The following is a 27,367-nucleotide window of genomic DNA, read 5'->3' as shown; positions in this document are numbered from 1 at the left end:
TCCTGACCTTACACATTTCTTTCAGTTGTTTATCTGTCAAAATGATCAGGGCTTCCTGACTGAAGTTAACCATATTTGGCATGTTACAATTGCTATTCTAGTGGAGATTAGCCTTGTGAAGGTTTTAGTTGAACAAAAGCAAAGCAAATACTTATTGTAATAACTCTATAATAGATCCTCACCACCTGCCACCAGTGTTAGGCAAGATCTGAGGCAGTACCCTTTCGGTGCACTACAACAACCTTGACCTCCTGGCAATAGGAACCCAACCTTTGGTATAAGTCTGTACTACACAGGTTGGTAGTGTGGTTGAGCAGCCAGGCTGATCTCAAGAGGGATCAATGTGAGCAGTAGGGTAGTTACACAGAGATTCACAGTGACAAGTATAAACATAAACACTTACACTCAAGGTTTCTTGATTAAACAATTTGCATTTATTTAACAGTCACTTTGAATAAGCCTTCTTCAGAAGGGGCAATAGATCAGCAACACACAAATACCTCCAAAATACACACTCTTAGTTTCTCTAAATCAGCAAATACCCATTGGGGATGGCGCACAGACACTTCCTACACCCTCAGGTGACTTAAATTGCTAGGACACTGTGGACATTAATATATCCCTGGTACCGTTAGAGCATTACTTAGATGAGTGTCAAAGAAAAGGGTTATTAGAATAAAACAAGAGATCACACAAATATTCTGAAGCAGGCAAGTACTTTCGACCCCCGCCCAATGCACAGTAAGTTAACCCCTTCCTGGAAGGACAGGTGCAACACAATGTCAGAGGAGAGAAGAGTCATTCAGGGAGCCAGGAGAGCCAATGTTAAGTTAGCAAAAGTCTAGGTGAGCTGAAGCACTTCTTGCAGGTAAGTAAAAGTCTTGCACAATGTTTAGAAGTTTTTGTTGCAAAAGAAGAATCAATGTAGGGCCACAAGCGGTTAGGCTTGTGAGGTGTAGAAGATGCAATTAACTCTACATGGCAACCAAGAAAAGTCTCAACTGAGAACAAGTAAGGCTACATGACAAGAGGTATGTTCTCTTAGACTGTACAGTATATTTGATTAGCAGAAATTGTGTCAGCTGGCTTCTGTTCCAGTGCAGCTCTGCAGATCCTGTTGTTCTTAGGCCTCAGTCGTGGGGACAAGAGGGAGGACTTCTGGGGACTCCTGCACTACAATGGGACAGTCAGCAACAGCAATCAGCAATCTTCAAATCAGTGGCACTTTGCGGTTTCAGCTCCTCGCGTCTCAAGCAAATAGCACCACTGCGGTTCTCGGATACCACTTAGGACTTTCGTCGCATCTGGGGTCCAGCACTTTGTTGAGGTGGCTCAGGCTTGGTCAGTCCTGTATCCTGGGAGTCCGGAGGATCTTCCTGGAGCTTGGTCCGATTTAATAGCAACACACTCGATCTGGTGTTCCTCTCCCTGTCACTTCAGTTCCAACAGCAGCAGCAGTGGAAGTACAGCCAGCTTCGAGAGGATGTCCAGACGGGCTTAGTTTGGAGTTGATTGGTCCCACCAACACAAGGGGAGATGTCGTCCTTGCAGGGCTTCTCTAGTCGAGGCGAATTCAGAGCATCAGCACCGCAGCAAGGCTTCAACGGGCAAACCAACAGTCCAGGAGTTGCGGCAGGCGTCTCTTCCAAGTTCTTCGTCGGATACCTTCGTCCAGTGGTCGACTCTGCCTTCCAAGCCAAAAAGCCTTGCCTTTTATGCAGGTTTCTCCCATTCATTCCAGCCTAGCTGCCAGTCAAACAGCAGGGTGGCTGTCCTTGCTGGAAGGCCAGCCAGCCGGCCAATCACCTTTGGGTGCATTCCTGTAACCAAGGGGATTAAGCACATGGCGTTTTGGGCATCTCCCTCACTTCCTGCCCCTGCCAGCCATACTGGAGCCAGAGGCAGGCTTCAATTGTGAATCCCACCAAAGACAAAACAAACAAAGGGACCAAACCTGGTTTGGCACACAGAGTAAATCTCAAGAAGGACCTTAACAACAAGAAATGGTGAAAAAAGAAGACCGGGCCATTTTGACTAAATGGGCACCCAGGGGTGCTTCACTGCAGTTAAATGTAAACCACTGCCACCAGCCATTCAATGTAAAAAGGATAACATAAAAATGTTAGATGAGAAACTAGACAAAGGGGATACTAAGTAAACCCTCCAGCACCCTATTGTAAGATAGTGTGTGCTGGGTCTAGAAAGTTACAAATGTAAGTAAAGTCAATTTCACTTTACTGCTCTTGGAAACAGTAGTTTATCCAAGAGAAGGTATTTAAACATTTGGGAAATCTGAAAGATTTCCCTGTGCCACTGCACTGAAGGTGCTGTGCGTCACAATGTAAAAAGATGCCTATGGAGTTTGTCAGACTCCAAAAGCCAAAAGATACACAGAAAACACATAGAATTAAAAGTACAAAGTCCCAAAGTTCAGCAAAAGAGCTGGGGGTGTCTAAAGTGGGAGGAATTTGGCACTAAGCTGAAAATTATCCTTAACAGATGGCCAACAGGAATGCTGTCTTAAACTTAAGAAACTTAACAGGAATGGAGTGCAAAGAGTCAAAAGAAGCCAGCATCAAAAAAGAAAGAACCAGGTCCAAATCCCAGGCTGGCACAGCAAAGGCTGCAGAAGGAGCCCTATTTACAAGACATTTCAAGTGCTGGGCTTCACAGGTATCGAGAAAAAAGAATCCTGCTATGATGTCCTCTAAAAAGAGATAGGGTGGCCAGAATGCCCTTAATCGTGCTCGCCTGAAGGTCCAATTTGGCTTTGGTCAGTAAAAACTCCATGACTCTGCATGTTGGGCATGCCAAGGGGTATGCCCCTCCCCCCCTTACATCACAACTCAAGCTTTCTCCATCTGCACACCTACAGGGACCTAATGGAAGGTCTGCACATAGCCAGCAACACCGCCAAAACCTCATAATTCAGGTCCCAGCCCTCATACCTTAACCTCTCAAGAACCATGCATGTATGTTGAGAGGTCCTGGGCTCGGGTAAAACACCCTGCTCTCTAACTGGGACAAGTGGTCCGGCCTCTGAGGAAGCCAAAGAGGTGGGCAAACAGCCAACTCCAGAAGGTCTGCATACCATGACAGCCTCACCCAATCTGGAGTGATTAAGATCAGGTGGGCCCGAAACTTCCTCAACTTCCTGAGAACCCACAGGTGCAAAAGGCGTCGGCTCTGCTCTGACTGCTCGCAGCTCCAGCAGATTTATATGGCAGCAACTCTCCCTTTGAGGCCAATGACTGCTCACCTGCAGGTCCCTGCATTGGGCCACAAGGCCCCTCAAAAAAGCATCTGTCACCAACACCAAAAGGGCTCCCCTCCCAACACGTTGATCCTGCGCTTCCACAAAGAGAGGCTGTTGGCAACCGACTCCAATACTTGGAGGACATCCGAAATCTCACCTGAATACCGTGACAAGTGACTCCTCAGAAGCCACTGCTGGGATCTTACTTGGAGCTTGGCCTTTGGCACCACAAAAATGCAGGAGGCCATGAGGCCCAAGAGACCGGTGGAAGGCTGCTGGAGTTCTGCAATAGGTTGACCATCTGTGCAATGCTGGTGATACTCTGCTCTGTCGGAAAAGGCCTTTCCCGCCTGAGTGTCCAGAACAGCTTCAATGAACTGGAGCCTCTGCGTCTGTGCATTTTGAGACCTCTGCAAGTTCAGTGAGAAGCACAGGCTATGCAGCAGCAAGCAAGTATCCATGAGATGCTTCAAACTCTGCTCTGGGGACCAACCTCGGATCAACCAGTTGTCTAAGTATGGGAATACAAAGACTCAGGATCTCCTGAGGTGCGCGGCTAGCACTACCATCAACTTAGTAAATACCCTGAGTGCAGAGCTTAGGCCAAAAGGGAGCACTTTGAACTGGCATGTTCCAATGACAAACCTCAGGAACCGCCTGCGCTACGGATGGATCGGCACATGGAAATAGGCGTCCTGAAAGTCCAATGACCCCATCCAGTCCTGGAATTGTAGGTATGCAGTCTTTCCATCGGAAAAAGTGCCATCAAAACTTTTTCCATCACATGTTTTGCAACGAAAATAAGTCCAGCAAATGCATATTTTTGTAGGGTAAAGGGGTCATATTGTTTGGGGTGGGTTTTTAAGGGTTCAAAACAGAGTGTTGGGGGGACCCCCCCATAAAAAAAACATTTTAGAAAATGCATTTGATTGACTTTTTTTTATTGCTAAAAATTCGATGGAAAAATGTTTAGATGCAAAGACATGTAACCGAGATTGTAGAGCACGCAGAATTTCCTTTAGCGTCACCATCCTGAACTTGTCCTTCCTCAGGAACTTGTTGAACACCCTGATGTCCAGAAAAGGACAGAGTCCTCATTCTTTCCTGGGCACCAGGAAGTAGCGGGAGTACCAACCCATACCTCTCTGGCTGGCACCTCCTCCACTGCGCCCTTCAGGAGAGTGGCTTGAAATTCTTCCTGGGGTTTGGGTTCCGGCTGCTGAGGGAGAGGTGACAGTGTGACCAGGGATCTTCTGAGGAAGGGTAAACAGTACCCTAGCTCCACCAACTGGCAGACCCAGGCGTCAGAGGTGATCCCTTTCCACCTCTCCCAGAACCCTGGGACTCTCCCTTCAACTATAAAATCATGAGAGGTAAACTGACATCGAGGCCATAGATTACTGGCCCTTCCACGCACCTACCCCTGGCGGGCCATAGGAATCTCCTTTGCTCCTGCTTGGCCTCTGGCAACTGCGTCCTCCTTTTAAAAAAGTTTGCATTGCCTAAAGCCCCTTTACATACTGCCAACCCCAATGACTTTGTTGCCAAAGTAGAGTCCTTAAACTTTTCTAAAATCTTGACCGCTCTAGGTCCAAACAGGTGCTTGCAGTCAAATGCCATGTTGAGAAGTTTCACCTGCAAAAGCAAGGGGTGTCCTTGTAGTCCCTCTGTCGGCCTAGAAGTCCCAGTTTTGAGAGTCTTACCAAGGTTCTTTAGCTCACTATCTCTTTCACAGAGGAGAAATATCCATAACATATCAGTCTCAGTTCTGCCCTGGGGCAATCCAGCACTGAAATGCCAGGCAATTCTCCTGTGAACAAGAGTACCGACAACAACCGCAGACACGTGTTTCGGTCTCATTGGGCCTCATCAGTAGGGTGGAGCTGTGCCTCTCTAAGAGCAATGAGCAAGGGGTCCACATCTGAATTACCCTACTTACTTAGGGTGAGACCCAAAGTTATTTTAATTTATGCAAAAACGAGGGGGGTCCTGGGAGTCCCTCTGCCGGCCATTACGTCCCGGTTTTGAGAGTCTTAGCCAGATTCTTTAGCTCACCATCTCTTTCACAGAAGAGAAATATCCATAACATATCAGTCTTTGTCCTGCCCTGGGGAAGTCCAGCACCAAAATGCCAGAAAATTCTCCTCTGAACAGGAGTACCAATAGCAAGCCCAGACAAGTGTTTCAGCCTCGTTGGACCTTATCAGTAGGGTGGAGCTGTGCCTCCTGGACATTTGGCGAAAAGCCTGAGCCTCAAAGAAACGAGTTAAGGCGCAGCACCATCGACGTGATGATCGTCCACCCGACGCAATCTGCAGCATCAAGACCAGCTTGCCGTCCTTGACAATGTTTAGAAATATGTCCCCGATATCCACCACGGGGAAATGGTCGGCCGCTTCCGAAATAGTCCTTCAATGAACATGGGCATATTTGACGAATGCAGAAGGTGCGTTAATCGCCTTTAAGGTCATACTTACCGAGGTCAACACTTTCTTGGCCAAAGCACTGATCTTCTACTACTCCGTCGTTAGGGAGATTCGACATCTAGGTCAAAAGCCTCAGAGTCGGCTTGTACTTCTTCATAAGCTCTGTGACGTTCACTGGTGTCGAGCATGGGCAGTGCCACAATTTCATGACCGGGTCGGCTATGGCCATGTTAAACAACAAGGTTCTTTCTGACTGCAACCCCCTGTCCAGTATGTCAGTTAACTCTTATTGCTAGAGCGATTTCGATGGATCGCAGAGGATGAGAGCGACAACCACCTTCTCAACCACCTTGCGGTACTGGGCGCTCAGGTGTGTGTACAGGGACACCTACATTTTGATGTCTGGGGATCTGTACAGCCATCTTGCAGTGGGCAAACAATCTACTAGCTCTAGCAGTCCTGCCAGGTGGGCCATGAAATCAGGAAGTGGGTTCACCTCCATCCCTATCAAGGGTCCCATCCCAAACAGGCTAGCTCTGTTGACTTTTTTAATACCTACTCTCACTGTCTTTTTGGGGGTAGGTTCCTCTGCATCTGACCCAAGAACTTTGTAGCCAATCTCGCAACTGGTTTTGATGGGGGCCTCCACAGCACCAGTTTTGCTGAGTGTTCCCTTACATCTTCAGGGTTCCGCTGTCAGGAACAATATTGCTCAGTGTCATGTTCCACGCCCAGACACCACACACAGATACCGTGCGTGTCTATGAGGGATATTTTCCAGTTGCAATTCCTGCAGCATTTGAATCCAGATGGCTTGGGCCCTGACATTCTGACACAGTTTCAAATCAAAAATCTCAATCTGTTTTCCGAACAACGTGCTGAGTGTGTGGAAAAAGGGAACTGGAACTGAGGTAAGGGGCCATAGTGCATTCCTTAAGTACAAAACAGATGTCACCTCCGTAGTAGACATTTTCCAACCAGCTGGCACTGAAGTCATGATCTATCAAGATGAGGCATCCGTGGGAGAATGCAATCCATTGAATGGTTTGGAAAAGTCTGTACCCAGAGACTGCAAAAGGAAATCTTTTCCGATTCAGTGGGGATTCACGAAAGAATTAATTTAAACAGCGAAAGAGGCCACAATAACTTGGTCATATAAGTGGCAGCCAAAAGACATCCGTAAAGTAGAACGGGACAAAATCCAGAAGGTTGTCTGTTGGCATTCAGACATAGGGAAGGAAGGTTAAAAGGAGGAAAGGCAGGAAGAAGGCGAGGGAAGAATACACATGTGAATACACATGAGAGAGCAAGGAGACTCAGAGGTTATAGTTAACATGCTCTGTCGAGGAGACGCCAATGCTGTGTCCATCTCCTGTATAACAGAGAATTTACGCTCATCATGTTGTCAGTGCTTCTGGGTAGTGAAGGCCAGAGAAAGCAGTGGGTTTCTTTGTTCCGACAGCTTAGTTGTCAGTTTTCCCACCCGTAGTAAGTGGGGCATACTCTACACAGCGTTTGAGTATATACCAGATGCCTTGTCTTTCCAATAGGTGGTCCACAGACCCAGTGTGGATGTGGTCCCACCAGAAGTATCCAAAAGCTGGCATAGGTCTACAAATGCAAATGCCCATAATTCCAGAAATCATCAGATGGACCCATCCCTACAGATAAGGGGTGTATCGGCCACTTTTACTCCCTATAAATTGGCAAATACTCCCAAAAAATTAAAATGGGGAGTAAAAACAGTCCCAATAAAAAATAGGAAAAAGACATGTAGAATCTTGCACCCCGCTTTCACCCTCACAGCTACATGGATATGTTTGGCCCAGTAGTGCATGTAGTACCACGGGAGAAACTACTATTTTAACTGCTTGATTTTAAGAAGTAAACATGTATCTTTTAATGTGCATGAATAAATAGGTGCAAAGAAATAAATATTACAAAAACATTTGTTTTTCAGTTAAAACATATTTTTATTCGCTTATAAAATACTGTCACTGGGAATTGGACTTACATTTTTACTCCCAACTTAAAACAATTGGGAGTAAAATACCTCCACTTACAAATCTTGTCTGAAGCACTGGGTGGACCTCTGCTCACTCTTCAATATAAAAGGTTCAGTTTGAACTACAACAAATTACAAGTGTTTGATTATGCTAGTGTTTTTGCACATTTCCTTGTTTCAAGGGGATGCGTTCTTCCCTTTGTTCTGTGACTCCAGCTTTTCAAGTGTAGCACCAAATACAGTCAGGTATCTCTTTCTGTGGGTTAGCCGCCAAAACTTTTTTATGCATTAGTTACATACCACACTTTGACTTTCTATACAGAGATGGGGTGCAGTCTCCAAGCTTCTCCTTCAACCCCTAGAAATGAGTGAAGTGTCATACAACAAATAGCCAGGTAGAAAGGGGCGCAATATAGCCGGTCTTATTCCTGGGTAATATCTGTTTCCTACTGTCTAGCAGTTCCTATTATTTGGTGGTAGTCTTCATTGCCTCACTTGTGGTGAGAAGTTGGATATGTCAGAGAATGTGCCCCTGTGGAGAAATTCCCCCTCTGCAATGAAAATATAATGTGTTGAGGAAGGATAGCCCAGGGACAACACATTTGTCTTGGAAACAAGACATCGCAGCGCCAATCGGGTTCGAATCCCGATCCTACGCTTAGAAACCACAACGCTGGTATTAAGCTCGTTATAAATGAACAATAAAAATTAAAATACATGGAATTCTCCCATGCTGCGCTCCAGTGGTCTGCAACACCCTTGAGTCCAGTCCGCACCTGACACATTACAAAGCACTATTTTTACACAACAGTGCAGCAATGGCGTAAGCCACAAGGGATATTGCTACACATCTGCTCTGCCTCACTGGCATCCCCCGCACCTGGGGACTGTATTCTGTATCTACAATCGCCCTACCTGCACTTATGTCTGCTCTTACCTTGTACTTGCCACCATCCGGTTGTTTGTATTTATCTTATTTATTCTACTGTCCCATGTACTGCACTTTCCCCTCTCCCTTCCCCCACACACTTTCCCTTTCCCCCTTCCCATGCACTTGCGCGATCTGAATGACACCTGGCCTACTAAGATCGTTGTCTGTCTTCCTTCTGTTCCCCCTCCCTTGCCTCGTCGCGCCTCGAAACACTTGCGTATAGGCACGTTATAAATGCCATATCATATCATACAGTAGTACAAGTCATACAGACTGAACTATCCACAAATAGAGAAGAGAATCTGGTCCTAGCAGGGAAAAGATAGCCCTACAGGACACACTTGCAACTAACCCATTGGTATAACAGCTTCCCCAAAAGCCCCATTTCTGTTACATCCTGTTCGATATAGGAGTGGGAGCTGGTCTGTCAGCTTTGTCACAAGCTACCATTATAGAGAGGTTCGGTTTTACCTTTTTGTTGGAAATCCCGTTTTACCTTTAGGTTACATGATTACACAGCCTTCAGGGAGAGTTGAGCCAAAATCTAACAACTTCAATATTGAAAGTGTGTTTTCCATTAAATACAATAGACTTTCCTTTAATGTGTACTACGGTTTGTCTAGCCATATATTAGTACCCCCCCCATCTCCCGTCCCAAGAGTGAAGCCGAACTGCTTAGTCACTGCTAGTTACCATTGCTTGAATACCTGCACTTACACAAGCAGTTGTAATCACCACATAAGTCCATGCTGCAGACCTTTACAATCAAAATAAATTAGTCCTTTTACCGGAACGCTCAGTATAACAGAACCTTGGGAGAACATACTTCTCGCTCTCAACATGCATATGGAACAATTATACAAGACAACATTATTCCCAATCAATGAAAGCAGATTTTCCTATGTACTCTTTCTGTAGGATGTAAAGTCTGGCCAGAATAAGATCCATCACAGCCCCAACTAACTGAATCATCACAAACATTGAATATAACTGGGCCTGGGAGGATAGCTCAGGGGTAACATGTTTATCTTGGAAGAAATACAACACAGAGAAACACAGGTTTGAATCCCTTCAACTAGCTACTCAAGCTAGGTTTTGATGCTTTTTTGATCCAATAGAAGCCACCCCTTAATCACAAACAGGTAGAATTTTGAATGTTAAAGTGTGGTAGCTTAATGTAAAATGTAATTGTGTATTTTTTACTACAATCTTTAATGACATTAAGAAAATCCATTCCAGAGATAATGAACACCCGCCCCCCCCACCCCAAGACTTTTTCATTCAGTTCATCATGTTCTTCAGCACTCACCAAATGTCAAGACATTACAATTGAGGCCCTGTAAGACAGCGCCAATAGACCCTTCCTTACAGCTGCACCATTGACAGGCCTACTAGACAACTAGCTATGGTGGCATATAAAATGTTTTCACAAAATCACCATTTAGTACAGCCCTGAAGTCTACAGTATTATCGCAGCTTGCATCAGTTAGTACATATACACTATATGCTATGCTTTATCAACATCCCCTACCAATCTTGCAAACAGGATACTCAATCTAACGCAGTCAACCAAAGTTCCGGCTACTGGTAGAACGGTGATAGGAACGGAAGCTCCTTAAGAAGTAACAGGAATTGCCTATTTTCACAGATAATTTCTTGAGATGATCTTAAGCCAAGGAGGATGAAATGCTGACCTGTAACTGAGACTTTGGGCCTCATTCCGAGTGTGGCGGTCCAGAAACAAGAGTGCCGGCAAGCTCACCTGCACCATTGTTTCTGGACCGCCACTCTATGAGTCTGCCTGCAGGGGCCGTTGCACCCGGCAGGGTCAGACCTGCAGGGCGCAACAGACCCTTGCAGGCAGACCTTTCACAGAAGCACCGGCACCGCTAGCAACGGTGCCGATGCTTCTGAGTCCCAATTCCTGTGGAGTCCTATGAGACTCCATGAGAATGGGGACTTACTGAATCCCCTGGCTGACTTCCCGCTCTGCCAAGACTTGGAATGTCCCGGTGGCACCAGGAAGTCATTTGGCGGATTCAGTGTTTCGAAGTCGGCGGCAGGCCGCCGACCTCGTAATGAGGCCTTATGTATACACACTTTTTTTAAAAGTCAGGAGATCTAGCAAACCAGAGGCAGACTGGTCTATATGAAATTTGGCATATTTTCAGAGAGACAGGTGCCTCTGAAAAACTTGTTTGGAATGGTAAATGGTCTTCCAAAATATTACCTGGTTAATAAATCCAATGACCCGTCCTCGCAGCCAGGCAGGGTCTAGAGTTCGAATGTCAATTCCATCCACAGTGACCATACCGGAGCTTGGATCGTAGAACCTCTCAAGCAGAGCTGCAACGGTGGACTTCCCTAGAAAGGAAAAAACAAACGGAATAGACTATATAATTTGCCTTTGTTTGCTGATAAGCAAATTTTATAGTATATCTTCAAGTTTTTTCTGTGGCCAATTATGTTGCAAAACTGGAAATAAGTGTCTTCTCAGAAGAATGGCAGGTTATATAGGTTTCTTGTCCAAACACTGCAATGTTTTCCTCTAACACCTTTTACTGTCAAGAAAACATCTACATACCTATGGGCTCAACATACTGTTTCTTTTACAGTTTGCTGAACGGTTTGTTTATAGGCAACATCATGAGGGCATTGGTAATCAGTTTTTGTAATCTGTCATTAACTGGCAACTATTTATTTTAATAGTGAATGAGCAGTACTTCTTAATGAATGTCAATGTTATTTTCTTTTTAATATTTCTGCATTTAAACTGTTGTTATTATCAGATACAGCCTCAATCTAATCATGCAATGTTATTCAGCAGAACCCCTGTTCACACCCTACAATTCAGCATTTCATCTGCCCCTCTCTGAGAAATTTGCGGAAAAAGCAGAATAATGCAAACTCTTACTAATCTCTAAAAACGTGCTGGTCACGCTGAAGACAATCATTTGTCTTTTTCCCATCATTACTAGATGTTCATGCTTCTTTAAATAACAATTAGTGTCTTTGTATAGGGCATTACCTCCTCCTGATTGTCCCACAATGGCCACTGTTTTTCGTGAAGGGATGGTGAGACTGAAGTCTTTCAATACTTCTTGGCCTGGACGGGTGGGGTATCTGAAATGCACAATTTGGAAAACCAGGATGGTGAATTCAGACCCAAAGGGGACCAACAGTGTTACAAGGTTATAGAATACAGTGAGTAGGGCTTGGCCTCTGGCACCAATGGATGTGATTACAAATGAGTAAAGGGTGTGGGGTTAGGGATGTGACCATCAAGAAAATGTACTCCCAGATTAAATACAATGCCAATGTAAACCACAGAACAATTCAATTAGACACACAAGGGAAGAGGCAACACAGTGGAATGATATGAGCACCTTTCTCGTTCACCAATACATTAAAGACATGCCTATCATTTTGAAGGAGTCAACACCACCAGGTCTATTGGTTGATTTGGTTCATGGTTCACCGTGACCTATGCAAGAAGGCTTACAACAAAGCATGGACATTATTTACACACAAAACCACTGTGACAAGTATCAATTTACAAAAATGGCAAATTATGGACCCGCAAAATAAATGCAACAAAAACCAAAGTATCTATCTAAAGAAAACACAGAACAAACACTAAGCAACTTCTACTACAAGTATGTTTCAAGCCCAAACCAAAAATACCTACCTAGCATAATGTTCAGTGCAAAAGGAAATGCGAGGGGTCAGCAATGAGAGATGGACACAAGGTTGTTGCTTTCTTAAGTAAAGACATTTCTATTAAACAAAAATGGGTTGAAAAAAACACCTCTCTAGCCCTATTCCTATTGCTAAAGAGGAACTTCCCTACCTAGAAACTATAACGAAGGATCTGGCTGTGTAGGGATGTCGATTACTGAAAAGCTGTCCTTGTGTCCAAAACATCCTATCCTGACCCTCACACTTATAAACAAAAACCGAAAGGTGCAAGGAAATGTCTTTCACTTGATGTTAGGAAAAGTGTTCAAAACCAAAATTGCAAAAATGACTCCAACACAAATATTCTCCAAAAATAAAGACCTTTGGTTTGGGGGAGGGGTGTAGGAGGTTCCCTTCCCCTGGATTCTTAAACAGGATGGCAACATGTATCTTTAGCTAAAAGTTCCTCTGTGTCTATAACAGCCTCACAAATTCTTGTTCAACTAAAAAGTTCTGATCAGCAAAAAGTTTGCTTACAGTTTTTCTGTGAAAGTTCTTGTATCTTGACAGACTCCCTGGTGTACTCTCCGCCCAGAAATATTTATATAATTTCCATCTGCGTGGCATACTCACCTGCCAGGACTTCTCTTTAAGGTTTCCCGATCTCCTGGTATACTCGCCTGCCAGGACTTCTTATGTGTTTCACAGTTCTTAGGAACACCAGAACAGCATATACATGGGCTGATTGGTATATCTTTTTGTGGTCATATTTTTCTCAAAGGTACTTGCTCAAAACGTTTCCCCATATTGGCATCTCATGCTTCTATATTTGATTGGGGTTTGCTTTTATACTCTGTCTTGCTTGTATTCAAACATTCTTCTTATGGCACATTGACGTTGCCTTAGATGGCAACCCCAATGACTTTGGGCAGACTCACCGGTCTTTTCCAGTGTGTGGTGTTGCTTGCGGTTCTCCGTTGAGGCTTCTGCCATCCAGATTGGAGTGTGCAAACGCTCCCCCAGCACTCAGCGTGGCTCCAAGGTCACACACCAGCTCTCCTTCTCGGTCCAGGATGAAGCTGTTGCCTCATTGGGCGGCCGAACCTCCAAGAGCTCCTGCTTTCGCTTCCGGCATCCCCACGCTCCTTCTGGACCGCCTGCAGCATTCCTCTTCCTATCCCACTGGCTTCCTCTGTATTGCTGGCTTCATCAGTGTGCTTCGCATTCTGGAGCCCAGGTATGGATGGCAACGTCTCCTCCTGCATGGCTCATCCCTGCGCTTCTCTTCTCCAAAGCACCTCGGCCATTTTTAAACGGCCGGCTTAATGAAGGTTTGCCAAAATAACTAGTCTACATGTTGTATTGCGAGCGCCTGTCACTTTGCACAAACTCCCATGTCCTCCTCCTGTGAAGGCATCATGAAGTAGACACAAACAACTGAATACAATTGTATATACATACTTGTAATAGCTAAAAGTTGCGGGTTGGAATACGGCCTAATTTCCGCTATACTAAGGTGGGATTTCCCTAACTAACTTACACTAATGAAAGTCCATCTATCTAAAACATGTTTATATTGCGCCACTCGCCCATAGGCCTCAGAGTGCTCACAAAGACATACAAACACAAAAAGTCTGTGTCAGGGAGTCCAAAACCTATACTTGACCCCGCATATAATTTTATACAATGTGTAGGGATGTCAGCATCAAATATAAAATGGTCAAATAAAAGTTCAGAGCTACTTCCAGCTCTCGGATGGAAACAGGTTTTCCCCTTCCCCAAAGTTCAAATAGTTCACTTTACAAAACAGGGGTTCCTTTCCCCAAGCTTTCAAGTAGATCACAGTTCCAAAATAATACAATTCCTCAGGATGTTCAATGTTCCAAAATAACTTCTTGGGACACTTCCCAGCTCTCCAGTTTCTTTTTCTTTCACCAAGTTATAAATTAAATTCCTCAGTTTCACTTGCACAGACTTGTCTTTTATTCAATAACACAATGGCTTGTCCTTGGGAAGGTGTATTCGGTCTAGGCGCAGTTGTTGGACCACACAGTCCACCCATTACAGGTCACGCAACCAACACCTTTCTCGTTTCTGTTTCATAAATATTTTGCCACAGTCCCAGCTTCACAATAAGGCTGGATTTATTCTTTTCACTTGCCCTTGAAGCTTTATTGATTCTTCTTTCGTCACCATTCACTGGTTTATCAGGTTTCACTTACAAACACTCACTCAAACTTCCCAGTACACTCTCCTGCTAGGAAACCTAGTTTAAATTCCTTTTTTCACAAGCCTCTATAAGCTTCGAAGTACACTCTCCTGATAGGAAACATATATTGCTTCAGCACTTCTGTTCAAAACCTCAGCAGCATTTGTTGCCAGGTTCTTCTTATATTCAGTTGCACTGTTCTCAATGAGTCAGTTCTTTCAATAATGAGCACTAATATCTGCTTGACTCTTGACAATGCTTATTTGACTCTTGGCCATGCTTATTCCAAAACTGTCATGATGCCTACCTCCAAGGAGCCAGGTCCGACCCAGCGACCCCAGAGGCAGGCATCATTTCCCCCAGGGGAGTGCCAGCGGGCCCAAGCTGGGGCCCTTTGGACGCAGTCCTGGCGCCTTAGGCGCCAGGCTCATGTTGGACCTCTGTCCTGGCGCCTTAGGCGCCAGGCTCATAAAGCTAGACATGTGTTCAAGTGTTTTAATGTGCACTTACCTGATGCAGACCATGCTGCCACAGCCAGGCCCTCTTCAGGCCTGAATGGAACTACTTTACCTGTGGGACTACTTTCCACCCGGGTGTGGTCAGGGAAGGATACATACCTGATCGGAGGAAGGATACACACTTGGGACTTCTACCAAAGCTATTTAAACCACACCGATCAGCAACTCACGCTTCGCGTTGTTCTGCTCCTCGCATCTGGACTTCAGCCACGCCTGTCAGCATCCTGGGTCACCTGCAAAGGGAGACAAGAGACCTTACCAGCTAAATCTGCACCACGGAGACATCACCGACGATCCTGAAAGGGAAGACATTATTTTTAAAAGCATTTCGTTACGATCGCTGCAGCGCTGCATTTCACTCACCTTTCCTGGGTTCCTCCATCTTCAGCAGCGATCATCCAGATACACAGCCACTTCCCAGAGCCTAGAGAAAAAGACAAGAATAAGAGGTGAGAGAAGGAAGGGAACAAGACTTACCTGTTGGGTCATTCCCATTTCATTTCGGGTCTTGCCGCTTCCAGGCATTTTCCGGACCCCGGCCCCTATGGGGAAAAAAGACAAAGACATTGAATGAGCGTATGCAAAGACAGTTCCCGAGCGCTCATCCAGAACTAACCTGCCATTTACTGGAACTGGAACTGCACCTGCACGTTTCAATTCGGGTCGGTGCCATATCTCCGGCATTCCGAACCCCGGCACCTAAGGGGAAAAAAGACATAAGCATTAGCGCTTGCAGCAAAAAGACAATGAACATTATTATTAAGCTTGGACTTTTGAACTTGCAACAGAACTTTTACAGAGCCTTACCTGAATAGTCAAGCTTACCTGAACTCCCATCAATCCTCAATCCAGTGAAGTAACTGGGTTTCAACGCGCCCCTGCATCAGAAGCAGGATGGAGAGCTCATCCTTCCTGACCCTAAGGTGAGACTTCACGGGGAATCGTGGAAGGGTATCGTGGAGGGTTGGAAGAGAGTGGGAGGCTTGAGCATAACTCAGTCAGTAGGTAATACTCCCTTTTCACGCACAGGGGAATATTCCTGCGAGCCGGAGAAGCCAGAGTAGAGGGCCCTTCCTGTCCATCTTCAGAGTCCTGCGCTTCACCATTGAAGAAGCATCAGCACTCGAAGCCAGACCTGTGCCTCGAAGCCAGACCTGCGCCTCTGTGGGAATCAGGTGAGCGTTACAGAACGTGAAGCCTACCCACAATTTCCCACCCGGGCGCTATGGAGACTTCATAGACTGACCAGCTGGCCCAGCTTTTGGGGGAATTACGGGCAGAGGTGCACCCAGCCCGCCAGGAGACTAACGCTCTCAAAATAGAACTGATCGTATCCAAGTAAAGAACAGATGACCTAGCCAAAAGGTTTTTACAGGCCCAGGCAGGGCACACTTCTTTACCTAATTCCGGAGACATTTCCACATCAATGGGTTTGAGTAACCCCGGTACAAATTAATCTACCTGGACACATGCCTTTGGCCCCGCCTGAACGTTTTGCGGGGGATCCCAAGAAATATGCCGTCTTTATGAACCAATGTCGTTTACACTTTCTATGCAGACCCGGAGCCTTCCCTAACGACCAGACCAAGGTATCCTTTATACTATCTTACCTCAGTGGCAGTGCTGCCGATTGGTCTATTCAATTGGTAAATCAGGATGATCCCATTCTCCAGAATTTTCAGGGCTTCCAGGCCAGCATGGAAAGATTGTTCGCTCGACACTCTCAAGGACAGGCCCTTGATAACGAACTGCTATCCTTACGACAAGGTAATCAGGATCTTCTGTCCTACATAGCCACCTTTAACAGACTGGTTGTGGAAACTGGATGGCCAGAAAGCAAAAGGATCACATTGTTTCATCGAGGCCTGCGCGGAGAGCTTAAAGATGTTCTAGCTCAGATAGTAAACCCACCCCAGGTCTGCGCAGACTACATTGACTTGGTGGTTCAACTTGATCACAGACTTCAAAATAGAAAAGCAGATCGGTTCAAGTATGAAAACCGAGCACCGATCAAAACCCACGCTAACTCCAAGAGTACCGACGTATCTGAACCTATGCAAATCGGTGGTGTTAAAGGACCATTAACACAGAAAGAACAAGAGAGAAGGCGGCAAATGCAACTTTGTCTGTATTGCGGGACTTCCGGTCACTTTCTTCGAAATTGTCCAGTTAAATCACTTAAGAAGGTGGTTGGAGCTACTGATAACGAATTAGTGACACCTGATTCGGGAAACGACCTAGCCCGGCAAGCGTAGGGGTCCGCTTGCCGAGCTTGAAAACTGACTATTTGACTTCGCATTTTGTCATGCCAATGGTGCTCGTGGACCCAAAACAGCCTCAGCAGTTGCATGCCATAAAAGCATACATCGACAGTGGAGCTATTGGAAATTACATAGACCGTGAATTGGCTTCCTGGATTAAGCTTCCTCTCCGCCCGAAAGTAACCCAAGATGTCATTACTACAGTAGATGGAACCGAAATAGCCTCAGGGCCTGTAATGCATTCCACTGTTGAAGTGACACTGGTGGGTCAGGATGGACATCGGGAAGCAATCGTGTTTGATGTGATCAAGGCCCCACAATTTCAAGTAATTTTTGGAATTCCTTGGTTAGAAACTCATAATCCCAGAATTGACTGGCGAGCAAAGAAGATAACTTTCCTGATTGTGAACCAACTTGTTATCCAGGAAATCCAGCTATGGGTCTAGCCTCAGCAACTTCCACCCCTGTACAGCTACCGTCAGAATACCAAGAATTCCAAGACGTTTTTCAGAAAGAACAGGCTAACACGTTACCTCCCCATCGGTCTTATGATTGCCAAATCGATCTGGTACCCAATGCTCAACTACCTTGTAGTAGGATTTATGCTCTTACGGAACCTGAGAACCAGCATTTGCGTCAGAATTTAGATCAGTACCTAGCCAATGGTTTTATTCGCCCGTCCAAGTCTCCTGTCTCTTCAGCTCTGTTCTTCGTGCCGAAAAAAGAAGGCGACCTTAGTACGTGTATAGACTATCGCGCCCTGAATCAAATAACGATTAAGAATCGTTATCCTCTGCCCTTGATCCCTGAGCTTATCGACCAGGTGAAAGATGCTTGTGTGTACACCAAGTTAGATCTCCGAGGAGCTTATCACCTGGTGCGCAAGGCGACGAATGGAAGACTGCATTCCGCACCAAGTTTGGGCTCTTCGAATATCAGGTGATGCCCTTCGGTTTGTGCAATGCACCTGCCGCCTTTCAGTACTTTATGAATGATGTTCTTCAGGAACTTATCGATGTCTGTGTCATTGTTTACATTGACGACATCCTGGTGTACTCTTCTTCAGAATCTGATCACAGAAAACATGTTAGGGCAGTTCTTGAGAAACTGCGCCAGCACAGATTATTTGCAAAACTCGAAAAATGCGTTTTTCATACCACAGAAGTTGAGTTTCTCGGATTCATCCTGACACCTCAAGGAGTCCGAATGGACTCGCGAAAGGTGGACGCCATCCTCAAATGGCCATCTCCAAGCTCGGTGAAGGGATTTCAGAGTATGCTCGGCTTTGCCAATTTCTATCGAAGATTCATCCCGGAATTTTCCCGAACAGTCCAACCCATCACCGCTCTCCTAAAGAAAAACAAACGCTTCGAATGGACTCTTGTGGCCGAACAAGCCTTCCAGGACCTGAAAACCAAATTCACCTCTGCACCTGTATTGAAGCACCCGCACCCAGATCTCCCGTACATAGTGGAAACCGATGCATCCAGTTCGGCCATGGGAGCTGTCCTGTCGCAAAGAGACCCAAAAACTAACCAACTACACCCAGTGGCCTTTTGGCCCAGAACATTTTCTCCTCCTGAAATCAACTACGCAATTACCGATAAAGAGTTACTGGCCATCAAATCTGCTTTCAAGGCTTGGCGTCACTACCTTCTCGGGGCAAGACACACCATCACCGTAATTACGGACCACAGAAACGTACAGTATTTAAAAACGGCCAAAGCTCAATCTTCACGACAACTCCGATGGGCTCTATTCTTTGCAGAATTGGTTTTGTAATTACCTATCGCCCTGGCTGCAAGAATGGAAAAGCGGACGCCTTATCCCGGATTGGCATGGAAGAACCTAATTCGAGCTTAGAACCTGTGCCCATCATACCTGAGCAAAGAATCTTAGGCTTAACTTCATTGCAAACTATTGGGGATATCCAAACGCAAGTAAAACAACTTCTAGACTCTTCAACCTTACTGGAATGGAGTCAAAAGGGTCCTCATTACACCATTAAGGATGACTTACCCTACTTCCAGGAGCGGTTGTTTCTGCCAAGTAAAGAATTGCAAGAATTTGTTATTGCCCATCATCATGAATCTTTAATGGAAGGACACCCTGGTATCGCTAAAACGGAGGAAAAAATCAAACGCCACTTCTGGTGGCCTTCTTGGAGAAAAGACAAAGTCTTTTGTACTGTCTTGTGGAATTTGCGTCCAAAACAAGGCTCAAAAGAAAAGGCCAGCCGGCCTACTTCAACCCTTGGATATTCCACCGGCGCCATGGCACACCCTGTCAATGGACTTTATAACAGATCTGCCTCCTTGTGCTGGTTACAACACAATCCTTGCAATTGTGGACCTATTCTCCAAAATGGCCCACTTTATCCCTTTAAAGGGTTTGCCTTCAGCTTCCACCTTGGCCAAGGAATTCCTGGAGAATATAGTTCGCATACATGGTTTCGCTTCCATATTAGTCTCGGATCGTGGAAGTCAATTTATCTCACATTTTTGGAAGAAGTATTGCCAACTAGCACAAATAGATGTGCGGTTATCCACCAGCCACCACCCCCAGACCGACGGACAAACCGAGAGAACCAATCAGACTCTCGAGCAATATCTTCAGTGCATGTTACACCAATCCGAGTTAAATTGGAAAGACATCCTTTGGATCGCAGAATATGCATACAACAATTCAGTGCATTCTAGAACCGGACAAACCCCCTTTTATACTTTGTATGGTCACCATCCTCGGACCTCTGACCTAGATCCACCTCTGACCCTGGAAATGCCCGCAGTAAATCATCTGCATTCCACAATAACCCGAGCCTTCAAAGAAGCTGCAACTCATTTACAGCAAGCCAAGAAAAAGTATAAAGAAAACGCTGATTTGCACCGAAGTAAAACTGCTCCTTACCAAGTAGGAGACCAGGTATGGCTAGCAACTAAACATTTACCCCTCAAGGGCCCGCGAACCTTCAATCCCAGATTCATAGGACCTTATCCCATCAAAGCTATAATCAACCCAGTGGCCTTTAAACTGGATCTACCGTCCAACATGCGTATTCATCCAGTTTTTCATGCATCACTTTTGAAGCCAGTACAACCAGGAACCCGATTGTCCAAGCCTCCAGATCCAGTTCAAATTGAAGGGGAATTAGAATTCGAAGTTAAAGACATTTTAGACTCCAAGATGGTAAAGTCGAAACTCTTCTATCTTGTTGACTGGAAGGGATATGGACCTCAGGAGAGATCGTGGGAGCCTAGTAACCATGTCCACGCACCTCGATTAGTACAAAGGTTTCACCGGAGATTTCTGAACAAGCCCAAACCCCCGGAGGGAAGAACCTTGAGGGGGGGTACTGTCATGATGCCTATCTTCAAGGAGCCAGGTCCGACCCAGCGACCCCAGAGGCAGGCATCATTTCCCCCAGGGGAGTGCCAGCGGGCCCAAGCTGGGGCCCTTTGGACGCAGTCCTGGCGCCTTAGGCGCCAGGCTCATGTTGGACCTCTGTCCTGGCGCCTTAGGCGCCAGGCTCATAAAGCTAGACATGTGTTCAAGTGTTTTAATGTGCACTTACCTGATGCAGACCATGCTGCCACATCCAGGCCCTCTTGAGGCCTGAATGGAACTACTTTACCTGTGGGACTACTTTCCTCCCGGGTGAGGTCGGGGAAGGATACATACCTGATCGGAGGAAGGATACACACTTGGGACTTCTTCCAAAGCTATTTAAACCACACCCGATCAGCAACTCACGCTTTCGCGTTGTTCTGCTCCTCGCAGCTGGATGCACACCGTGTCAGCTCCTGCATCTGGACTTCAGCCACGCCTGTCAGCATCCTGTGTCACCTGCAAAGGGAGACAAGAGACCTTACCAGCTAAATCTGCACCACGGAGACATCACCGACAATCCTGAAAGGGAAGACATTTTTAAAAGCATTTCGTTACGATCGCTGCAGCGCTGCATTTCACTCACCTTTCCTGGGTTCCTCCATCTTCAGCAGCGATCATCCGGATACACAGCCACTTCCCAGAGCCTAGAGAAAAAGACAAGAATAAGAGGTGAGAGAAGGAAGGGAATAAGACTTACCTGTTGGGTCATTCCCATTTCAATTCGGGTCTTTCCGCTTCCAGGCATTTTCCGGACCCCGGCCCCTATGGGGAAAAAAGACAAAGACATTGAATGAGCGTATGCAAAGACAGTTCCCGAGCACTCATCCAGAACTAACCTGCCATTTACTGGAACTGCACGTTTCACTTCGGGTCGGTGCCATATCTCCGGCATTCCGAACCCCGGCCCCTAAGGGGAAAAAAGACATAAGCATTAGCGCTTGCAGCAAAAAGACAATGAACATTATTATTAAGCTTGGACTTTTGAACTTGCAACAGAACTTTTACAGAGCCTTACCTGAATAGTCAAGCTTACCTGAACTCCTATCAATCCTCAATCCAGTGAAGTAACTGGGTTTCAACGCGCCCCTGCATCAGAAGCAGGATGGAGAGCTCATCCTTCCTGACCCTAAGGTGAGACTTCACGGGGAATCGTGGAAGGGTATCGTGGAGGGTTGGAAGAGAGTGGGAGGCTTGAGCATAACTCAGTCAGTAGGTAATACTCCCTTTTCACGCACAGGGGAATATTCCTGCGAGCCGGAGAAGCCAGAGTAGAGGGCCCTTCCTGTCCATCTTCAGAGTCCTGCGCTTCACCATTGAAGAAGCATCAGCACTCGAAGCCAGACCTGCGCCTTGGTGGGAATCAGGTGAGCGTTACAAAAACATTCACTTATGCTTAATTATTCGACTTTGCTTATCATTTTATTTTTCCATCTCAGCTTCATCCAATCCACTCAAAAGGCCTTAATATTTTCTTGGCAGATAGACCTGCACTGTTTGTTGGGATATTAAATCATCATGTCCTTTATTTAGAAAAAAAAACAGATTTGGGGCATTGAATCGCTGTGTCCTTTGGTTTTGTCTTTTTAGACAGACCTACCTGAAATATTCACTAAAATTGTCAATTGAACATGGTGTTTTTATTGCATTTCTTTCACATTGTGAAACTGTATTTTGTTTTCCCTTTCTATTGAGATCCAGATTTGAAGTCCTTGTCTCTATTCAAAAACTCTGTTGACTTTTCATGTATTAGTTTTTTCATCAATTCACACTTATTTGGTTACATTTTGCGTTTTTCTATTGTATTTGAATAAATATTTTTTTTACTCTGAGTATATTACAAATTGACTGCATTTAGTTTGTGTTGGGATGACTTTGAACGTGATATCTGGATTGATAAACATAATAGTTGAAAATTAAATTTTTGAATTTAATTGTATAGCAGCTGGGACTATAATAGTATGTTTCAGTTTTATGACCCCAACCACAGCTGCCCACAGAGGACCCCTATATATTTATACACTTAATATTTTCTCTGGCTTTATCACTGTTCATTACTTGCTTGTTGAACTTATTCAGTATTTTTTTCTCAAATGCGCTTTAATGAGGGATTTCACATCTCTTTCCTTTTGCCGCTTGCCATATATTGTAAATATCCCCATAAAACGTGTGTTGTATTCCCCGGTAATCCCAGCGCTGCTGGCAGACTCACCAGTGTTACTTGCTTTGTTCGACGTGTGGACTGAGGCTGCAGCACCCGTTTTGTCTCTTGGAAGCGTTCTCTGTCCTGCCGGTCGTCTCGCGGCTCCACTGACAGCTTCCATCTCGCCTGCCAGTCTCACTGATGCACTTCACTGCCTCTGTGACACGGCCAGCCCCTGCTTCTCTAGCTCTCCCCTGGTCTCTCCAGCTGCTGCAGAGCCCTCTCGCGCCGGCCTGCTTTTCACATGGCTTCCTGCTGCGCTTACTCTGGTTCCCTCTACGGCTACTCTGGATTTCTGATGGCGTTTCCACATGCTGCTCTCGCATACAGGTCCCTCTCCTTCACGTCACTCTCCTTCACCTCTCTCTCACAGTTCCGGCTCTGGCTTTTAAATATCCCACCAGCTGCAATTGGTCCTTGACAACTAGACGGCACAGTGCGAGTTCTGCAGTCGGTTGCCAGTCTTTGATGCATCTTCCTCGTCCCAGTACTAAAGCGGTGCTTGTGAATGTAATGTATAGCTCTAGGGTGCATCTTCCTTGTCTCAGTACTAAAGTGGGCTTTGGGTGTGTAATGTATGTTTCTGGTGTTTCTCTCCCTCGTCTCAGTACCAAAGTGGGGTTTTGATATGTAGTGTATGTTTCTGGTGTGTCACTTGCTCATTCCAATATCAAAGTGGTGTTGACTGGGAGACAAGTCATGAAACACATAGGGAAATACTGGGAACAACCTATAAAGGCCTGGGGAATGTTAGATTCATCAGAAAAGGGAAATGGGGGATACTGCATCTCATCCAAGGGTGCCTCACCCCTACTACCCAAGTTGTCTCCTCCCAGTTGATCCTCCCTCCCAAATCCACCCCCAGGGTCAGGATCCGATAGCAACAGCCTTTCCCTGGGCCCTTGGGAGGAGGATATATTGGGGAAAGAAGTGAGGACTCCCTCAGATTCCTCACACTCCTAACAGAGGATTTATGGGAGTTGAAGTCCATATTGAATATTATCTTTGGGGTGGTTTTTCTTATGAACTCCACATAAAGGCACATTGGAAACAAAAGTTGTAACAGGGTTCGTAATCCCCGGGCGCTGGGCGCTAAATGACTCCTGGTTCGAGTGATTTGGCTCCTGGTAAGGCCTCCCACTAAGGTTGCAAGGAACTGTAAATGGCGCCTGCTTCAAAGACTGACTCTGCAGTAATTGCCTGCTACCACCACTCGATGGGAGCAGAGCATAACAGGAGCTGCAATTTGTCAGTAAACTGGAAGCACAATGACAGATACATTTGTCTCCATGTTTGTAGTGCTCCGCCAAGACAGGCCCATTTAAACTTCAAAAGATAGATTAGATTTCCTCAGTTTCACAGGTAGATCTAATTTAGCCATTGGTTTTTTAATGGTATTAGCTTAATTCAGTGAGTGCTGACATGTAAAACAAGCACTGGTCAACAGCATTTGTGTAGGCATGGGAATCGCACTTGCCAGACACTGCCGTTGTGGCATTAAGTGGCCATTGAAGACAGCAAGTGCAAAATGGTGCGAGGACCTGCGCATGTAGTTGCAGTGCCTGGCGAGCGCCTAATACTTCTACACAAGCCAAAACTGTTGACTTTGCCAATGCTTGTTTTTAACAGGACTTCAGTGAAGGGCATGCATAGTGCTTGTAAATCGAGTGGCTGATGCCAGACCCTAGCTAAAACACTTATTACACAAGTAGGGGGTTTTAGAACTCCAATTAAGTCATTAACTCTCAGAAGACTTCTTTAAAACATCCCTGGCAGGCATTTGAGTGCTAGGTCTGATGCGAAGGCTTGATTAAAGCGAGCTGAAAGAGCTCCCATGAGGAGGTTTTTGGGTGGGGAGAGGCATATACTGGGTGTGAATGGCCATAGGCAGTCAATGGGTGTGCAAATCAACAACTACAAGTTGTGTATCCCTCCACATATGCCATTTCTCCCTATCTGTACTCCAATGCAATAGTTTCGGCTTATAGGTGTTGCAAGCAACACCTAATAGCCCAAACTAAAAATGTACCGTGGACTGCAGCATTCTTATGGGTCTACAGTAAAGAGAGCCTGGGCTATTTTTATTTAGAAACAGCTACATCTGAGAGCCATCATAATGGCCCTGCATGCAAAGTGTTGCAGCTATTTTAATGGGCACTCTGCAAAAAGTGCCTCAGCGTGTTGTGGAATTCCTTTTCCTCCACATTGTTTGTTCAAAGCAGTATATGTGTGCTTGCTCTTAAGTAAAACAAATGGCCAAGTATTGATAGAATTAAAACATTTTAAAGCTGACTGATCAATGATGTCTGCTTGTTGTGCAAAAACAGTAGTGGTGCCAGGGAGCAGTTAGTCTGCATTACCAGCTTTAGTGGGCTATGCAATGTTCAACTGCAACAGTTACTTTGCATGTCAATTATTATTGTGCAGCATTTAAAAAAAAAACATGTATTACTGCAAATTGGGTTTATCCCATGAGGCCAGGTACACGAATGTCAATCTCCAAAGATATTGGTACAACCTGCAAGCATATGTCTGAATTCTAGCAGGGCTGTCCCTGCCTTCTTTTCTTCAGCAGTCAAAATTAGTGTCATTTAATTTGATAATAGCAACATCTGTTATTCACAATGCAGTGATGCTACTGGCATTTACTGTTGTGCAGTGAAGTTTACATTGTTGCGCAAGTAAGGCCCTAGACTTGGCAATGGTGTCAGACTCTGGCATGAGAGCCAATTAGATAGTTGATTATGTCTGTCTCCTTTTGTCCAGTTTCCAATAATAATCAGCCCCCCAAACCTAATTAGCCCCAATCAGTCCTCCAACCCACTCCTGCCATGCTGACACATCAAATATCACCAATGCACTTTTCTTATGCAAAAGAGCAAACAAATACAGTCAGTTACTTTTCAAACCCATCGCTGGATCTTGATTCAACAAGAGAAAATGCAGTAGTACAGCACGAGAACAAGCGTTTAGCAGCGAAGAGGAAGCGAGAAAGTAAACTACCAGGGCAGTGAAGAGATGGCAATGGAGGTTCATGGATCGACATGGATGCAGTTACAATGATGGATATAATGGCAGACAGATTAGGTAAAGACCAAGCGATAGGTAGATAGCAGCATAGTCCCAAAACACAGGAAGTAAATGTGAATTACTTGTAAAGTAATATGGCAAAAGAGAGCAACCAATAGATAGTCAGGTACAGAATGTGTGGTGTATTCATTTGTGGGTGTGTGTCACAGTTTGTAAATAAGATCAAGTTACACAATTTTCTAAGCACTCCGGGGTGAATATTCTGACAAGAGTGCATCTCTCAATGTTAAATTATTCCATACGTTCAATCTGTTTTTCTAATGTGTTTTTGCTGATAGTTTTTTCTTTATCTCATCCATTATACATACACTATGGCAAGAAGGCATTCATGGAATTTCACTTTCGTAGCTCCTGGGTCAGGTGAGTAACTCATGGTCAGAGGAAAAAGTCCTGAAACCCAGGAGCTACTTTCAGCTCCTGCTCCATGAATACCAATTTCGACCCCTGGTGTAATGTGGGCGTTTGTGTAAAAGGTTGGAACCTGACGAAAATGGCAATAGGCCTTCAAGAACTCTGGTATTAGAGGGTCTTCCACATGGGGAAGAGAGAAACACTGACAACTCCAATGAAGTCATGACATCTTGCTGATAGTTGTCTCCTCTCATGTGATCCTCTCTCATACAACCTCCGTGAGGGTCAGGATCAGGTAGCAGCTGATGTCCCCTGACCATATGGGAGGAGGTCAGTCCTAAGTGAAAAGATCTTTTTAAAATGATCTTTTCACTTAAAAGAATGATTTAGAAAGACCGCTCTGTGACCGCATGGAGAGGTCTTTCTAAATCCAACTGTCACGCCACTGCCGCACACGAGTGCGGGCAAGGGCTGACAGGCAAGTCGTGACCTGGAAGCGCAAGACCAGGAGAACGGGTACGTGACTGTCAGGTCCATGGGAAGATAACCAGCATAATTCAGGTCCCTGAGAAGATGACCAACATGTTTTCATACACCATTACCTGTCTTGTAGATCACTTTCTCTTTACTGAGTTTTTATTATTTACTTTCTTCTGTGAAGTTTCTTAGGAGTTGGTTTGGGCTTTATCTTAGGTTTTCAGAATGCTGGTAGGGTCCCAAGACAAGATGGAGGAAATTAACAGGAGTTGTGATTGGTAGATGTCAGAACAAAGGACAGGGCTATACTGCCTTTCATTTTAGTCTCCATGTATGCAGGTCATGTTTTTGTTTGCTCTTAGGTTTTTGGGCCTAGGTTCTCAGGAGAATTCATCAGTACAAGAAGAAGAAACAAGTCAAGTTCCATCTGGAGAATATAAGACCTTATTGAAGAAAAGAACATTTGATTCTGATGAAAGAACTTTCATTTTTAAAGATAAGTACATTTTTTGTCAGATTTAGTATTGCAGCTTTTCCAAATTAATAAGGCTTTTCAATTGCCTAGGTAAAAACTACCA

The 27,367-nt window shown here is 45.2% G+C and overlaps 1 protein-coding gene across 1 annotated transcript in view; it reads right to left on the bottom strand.

The window, feature by feature from the left end:
• ABCB8 (ATP binding cassette subfamily B member 8) overlaps nucleotides 1-27,367 on the bottom strand; it is a 1,358,869-nt gene that overhangs the window by 300,198 nt on the left and 1,031,304 nt on the right. Inside the window, exons 12-13 of the mRNA XM_069645969.1 lie at nucleotides 11,647-11,741; nucleotides 10,849-10,982 (exon numbers count right to left, since the gene is read on the bottom strand). Coding sequence (XP_069502070.1) covers nucleotides 10,849-10,982; nucleotides 11,647-11,741 — 229 coding nt within the window. The remainder of the gene's footprint in view (nucleotides 1-10,848; nucleotides 10,983-11,646; nucleotides 11,742-27,367) is intronic.

The sequence above is a fragment of the Ambystoma mexicanum genome, chromosome 2p, assembly GCF_040938575.1.
Source record: "Ambystoma mexicanum isolate Mex_15411 chromosome 2p, UKY_AmexF1_1, whole genome shotgun sequence".
Classification (NCBI taxonomy): domain Eukaryota; kingdom Metazoa; phylum Chordata; class Amphibia; order Caudata; family Ambystomatidae; genus Ambystoma; species Ambystoma mexicanum.
This window is presented reverse-complemented; position numbering and strand designations above follow the sequence as displayed.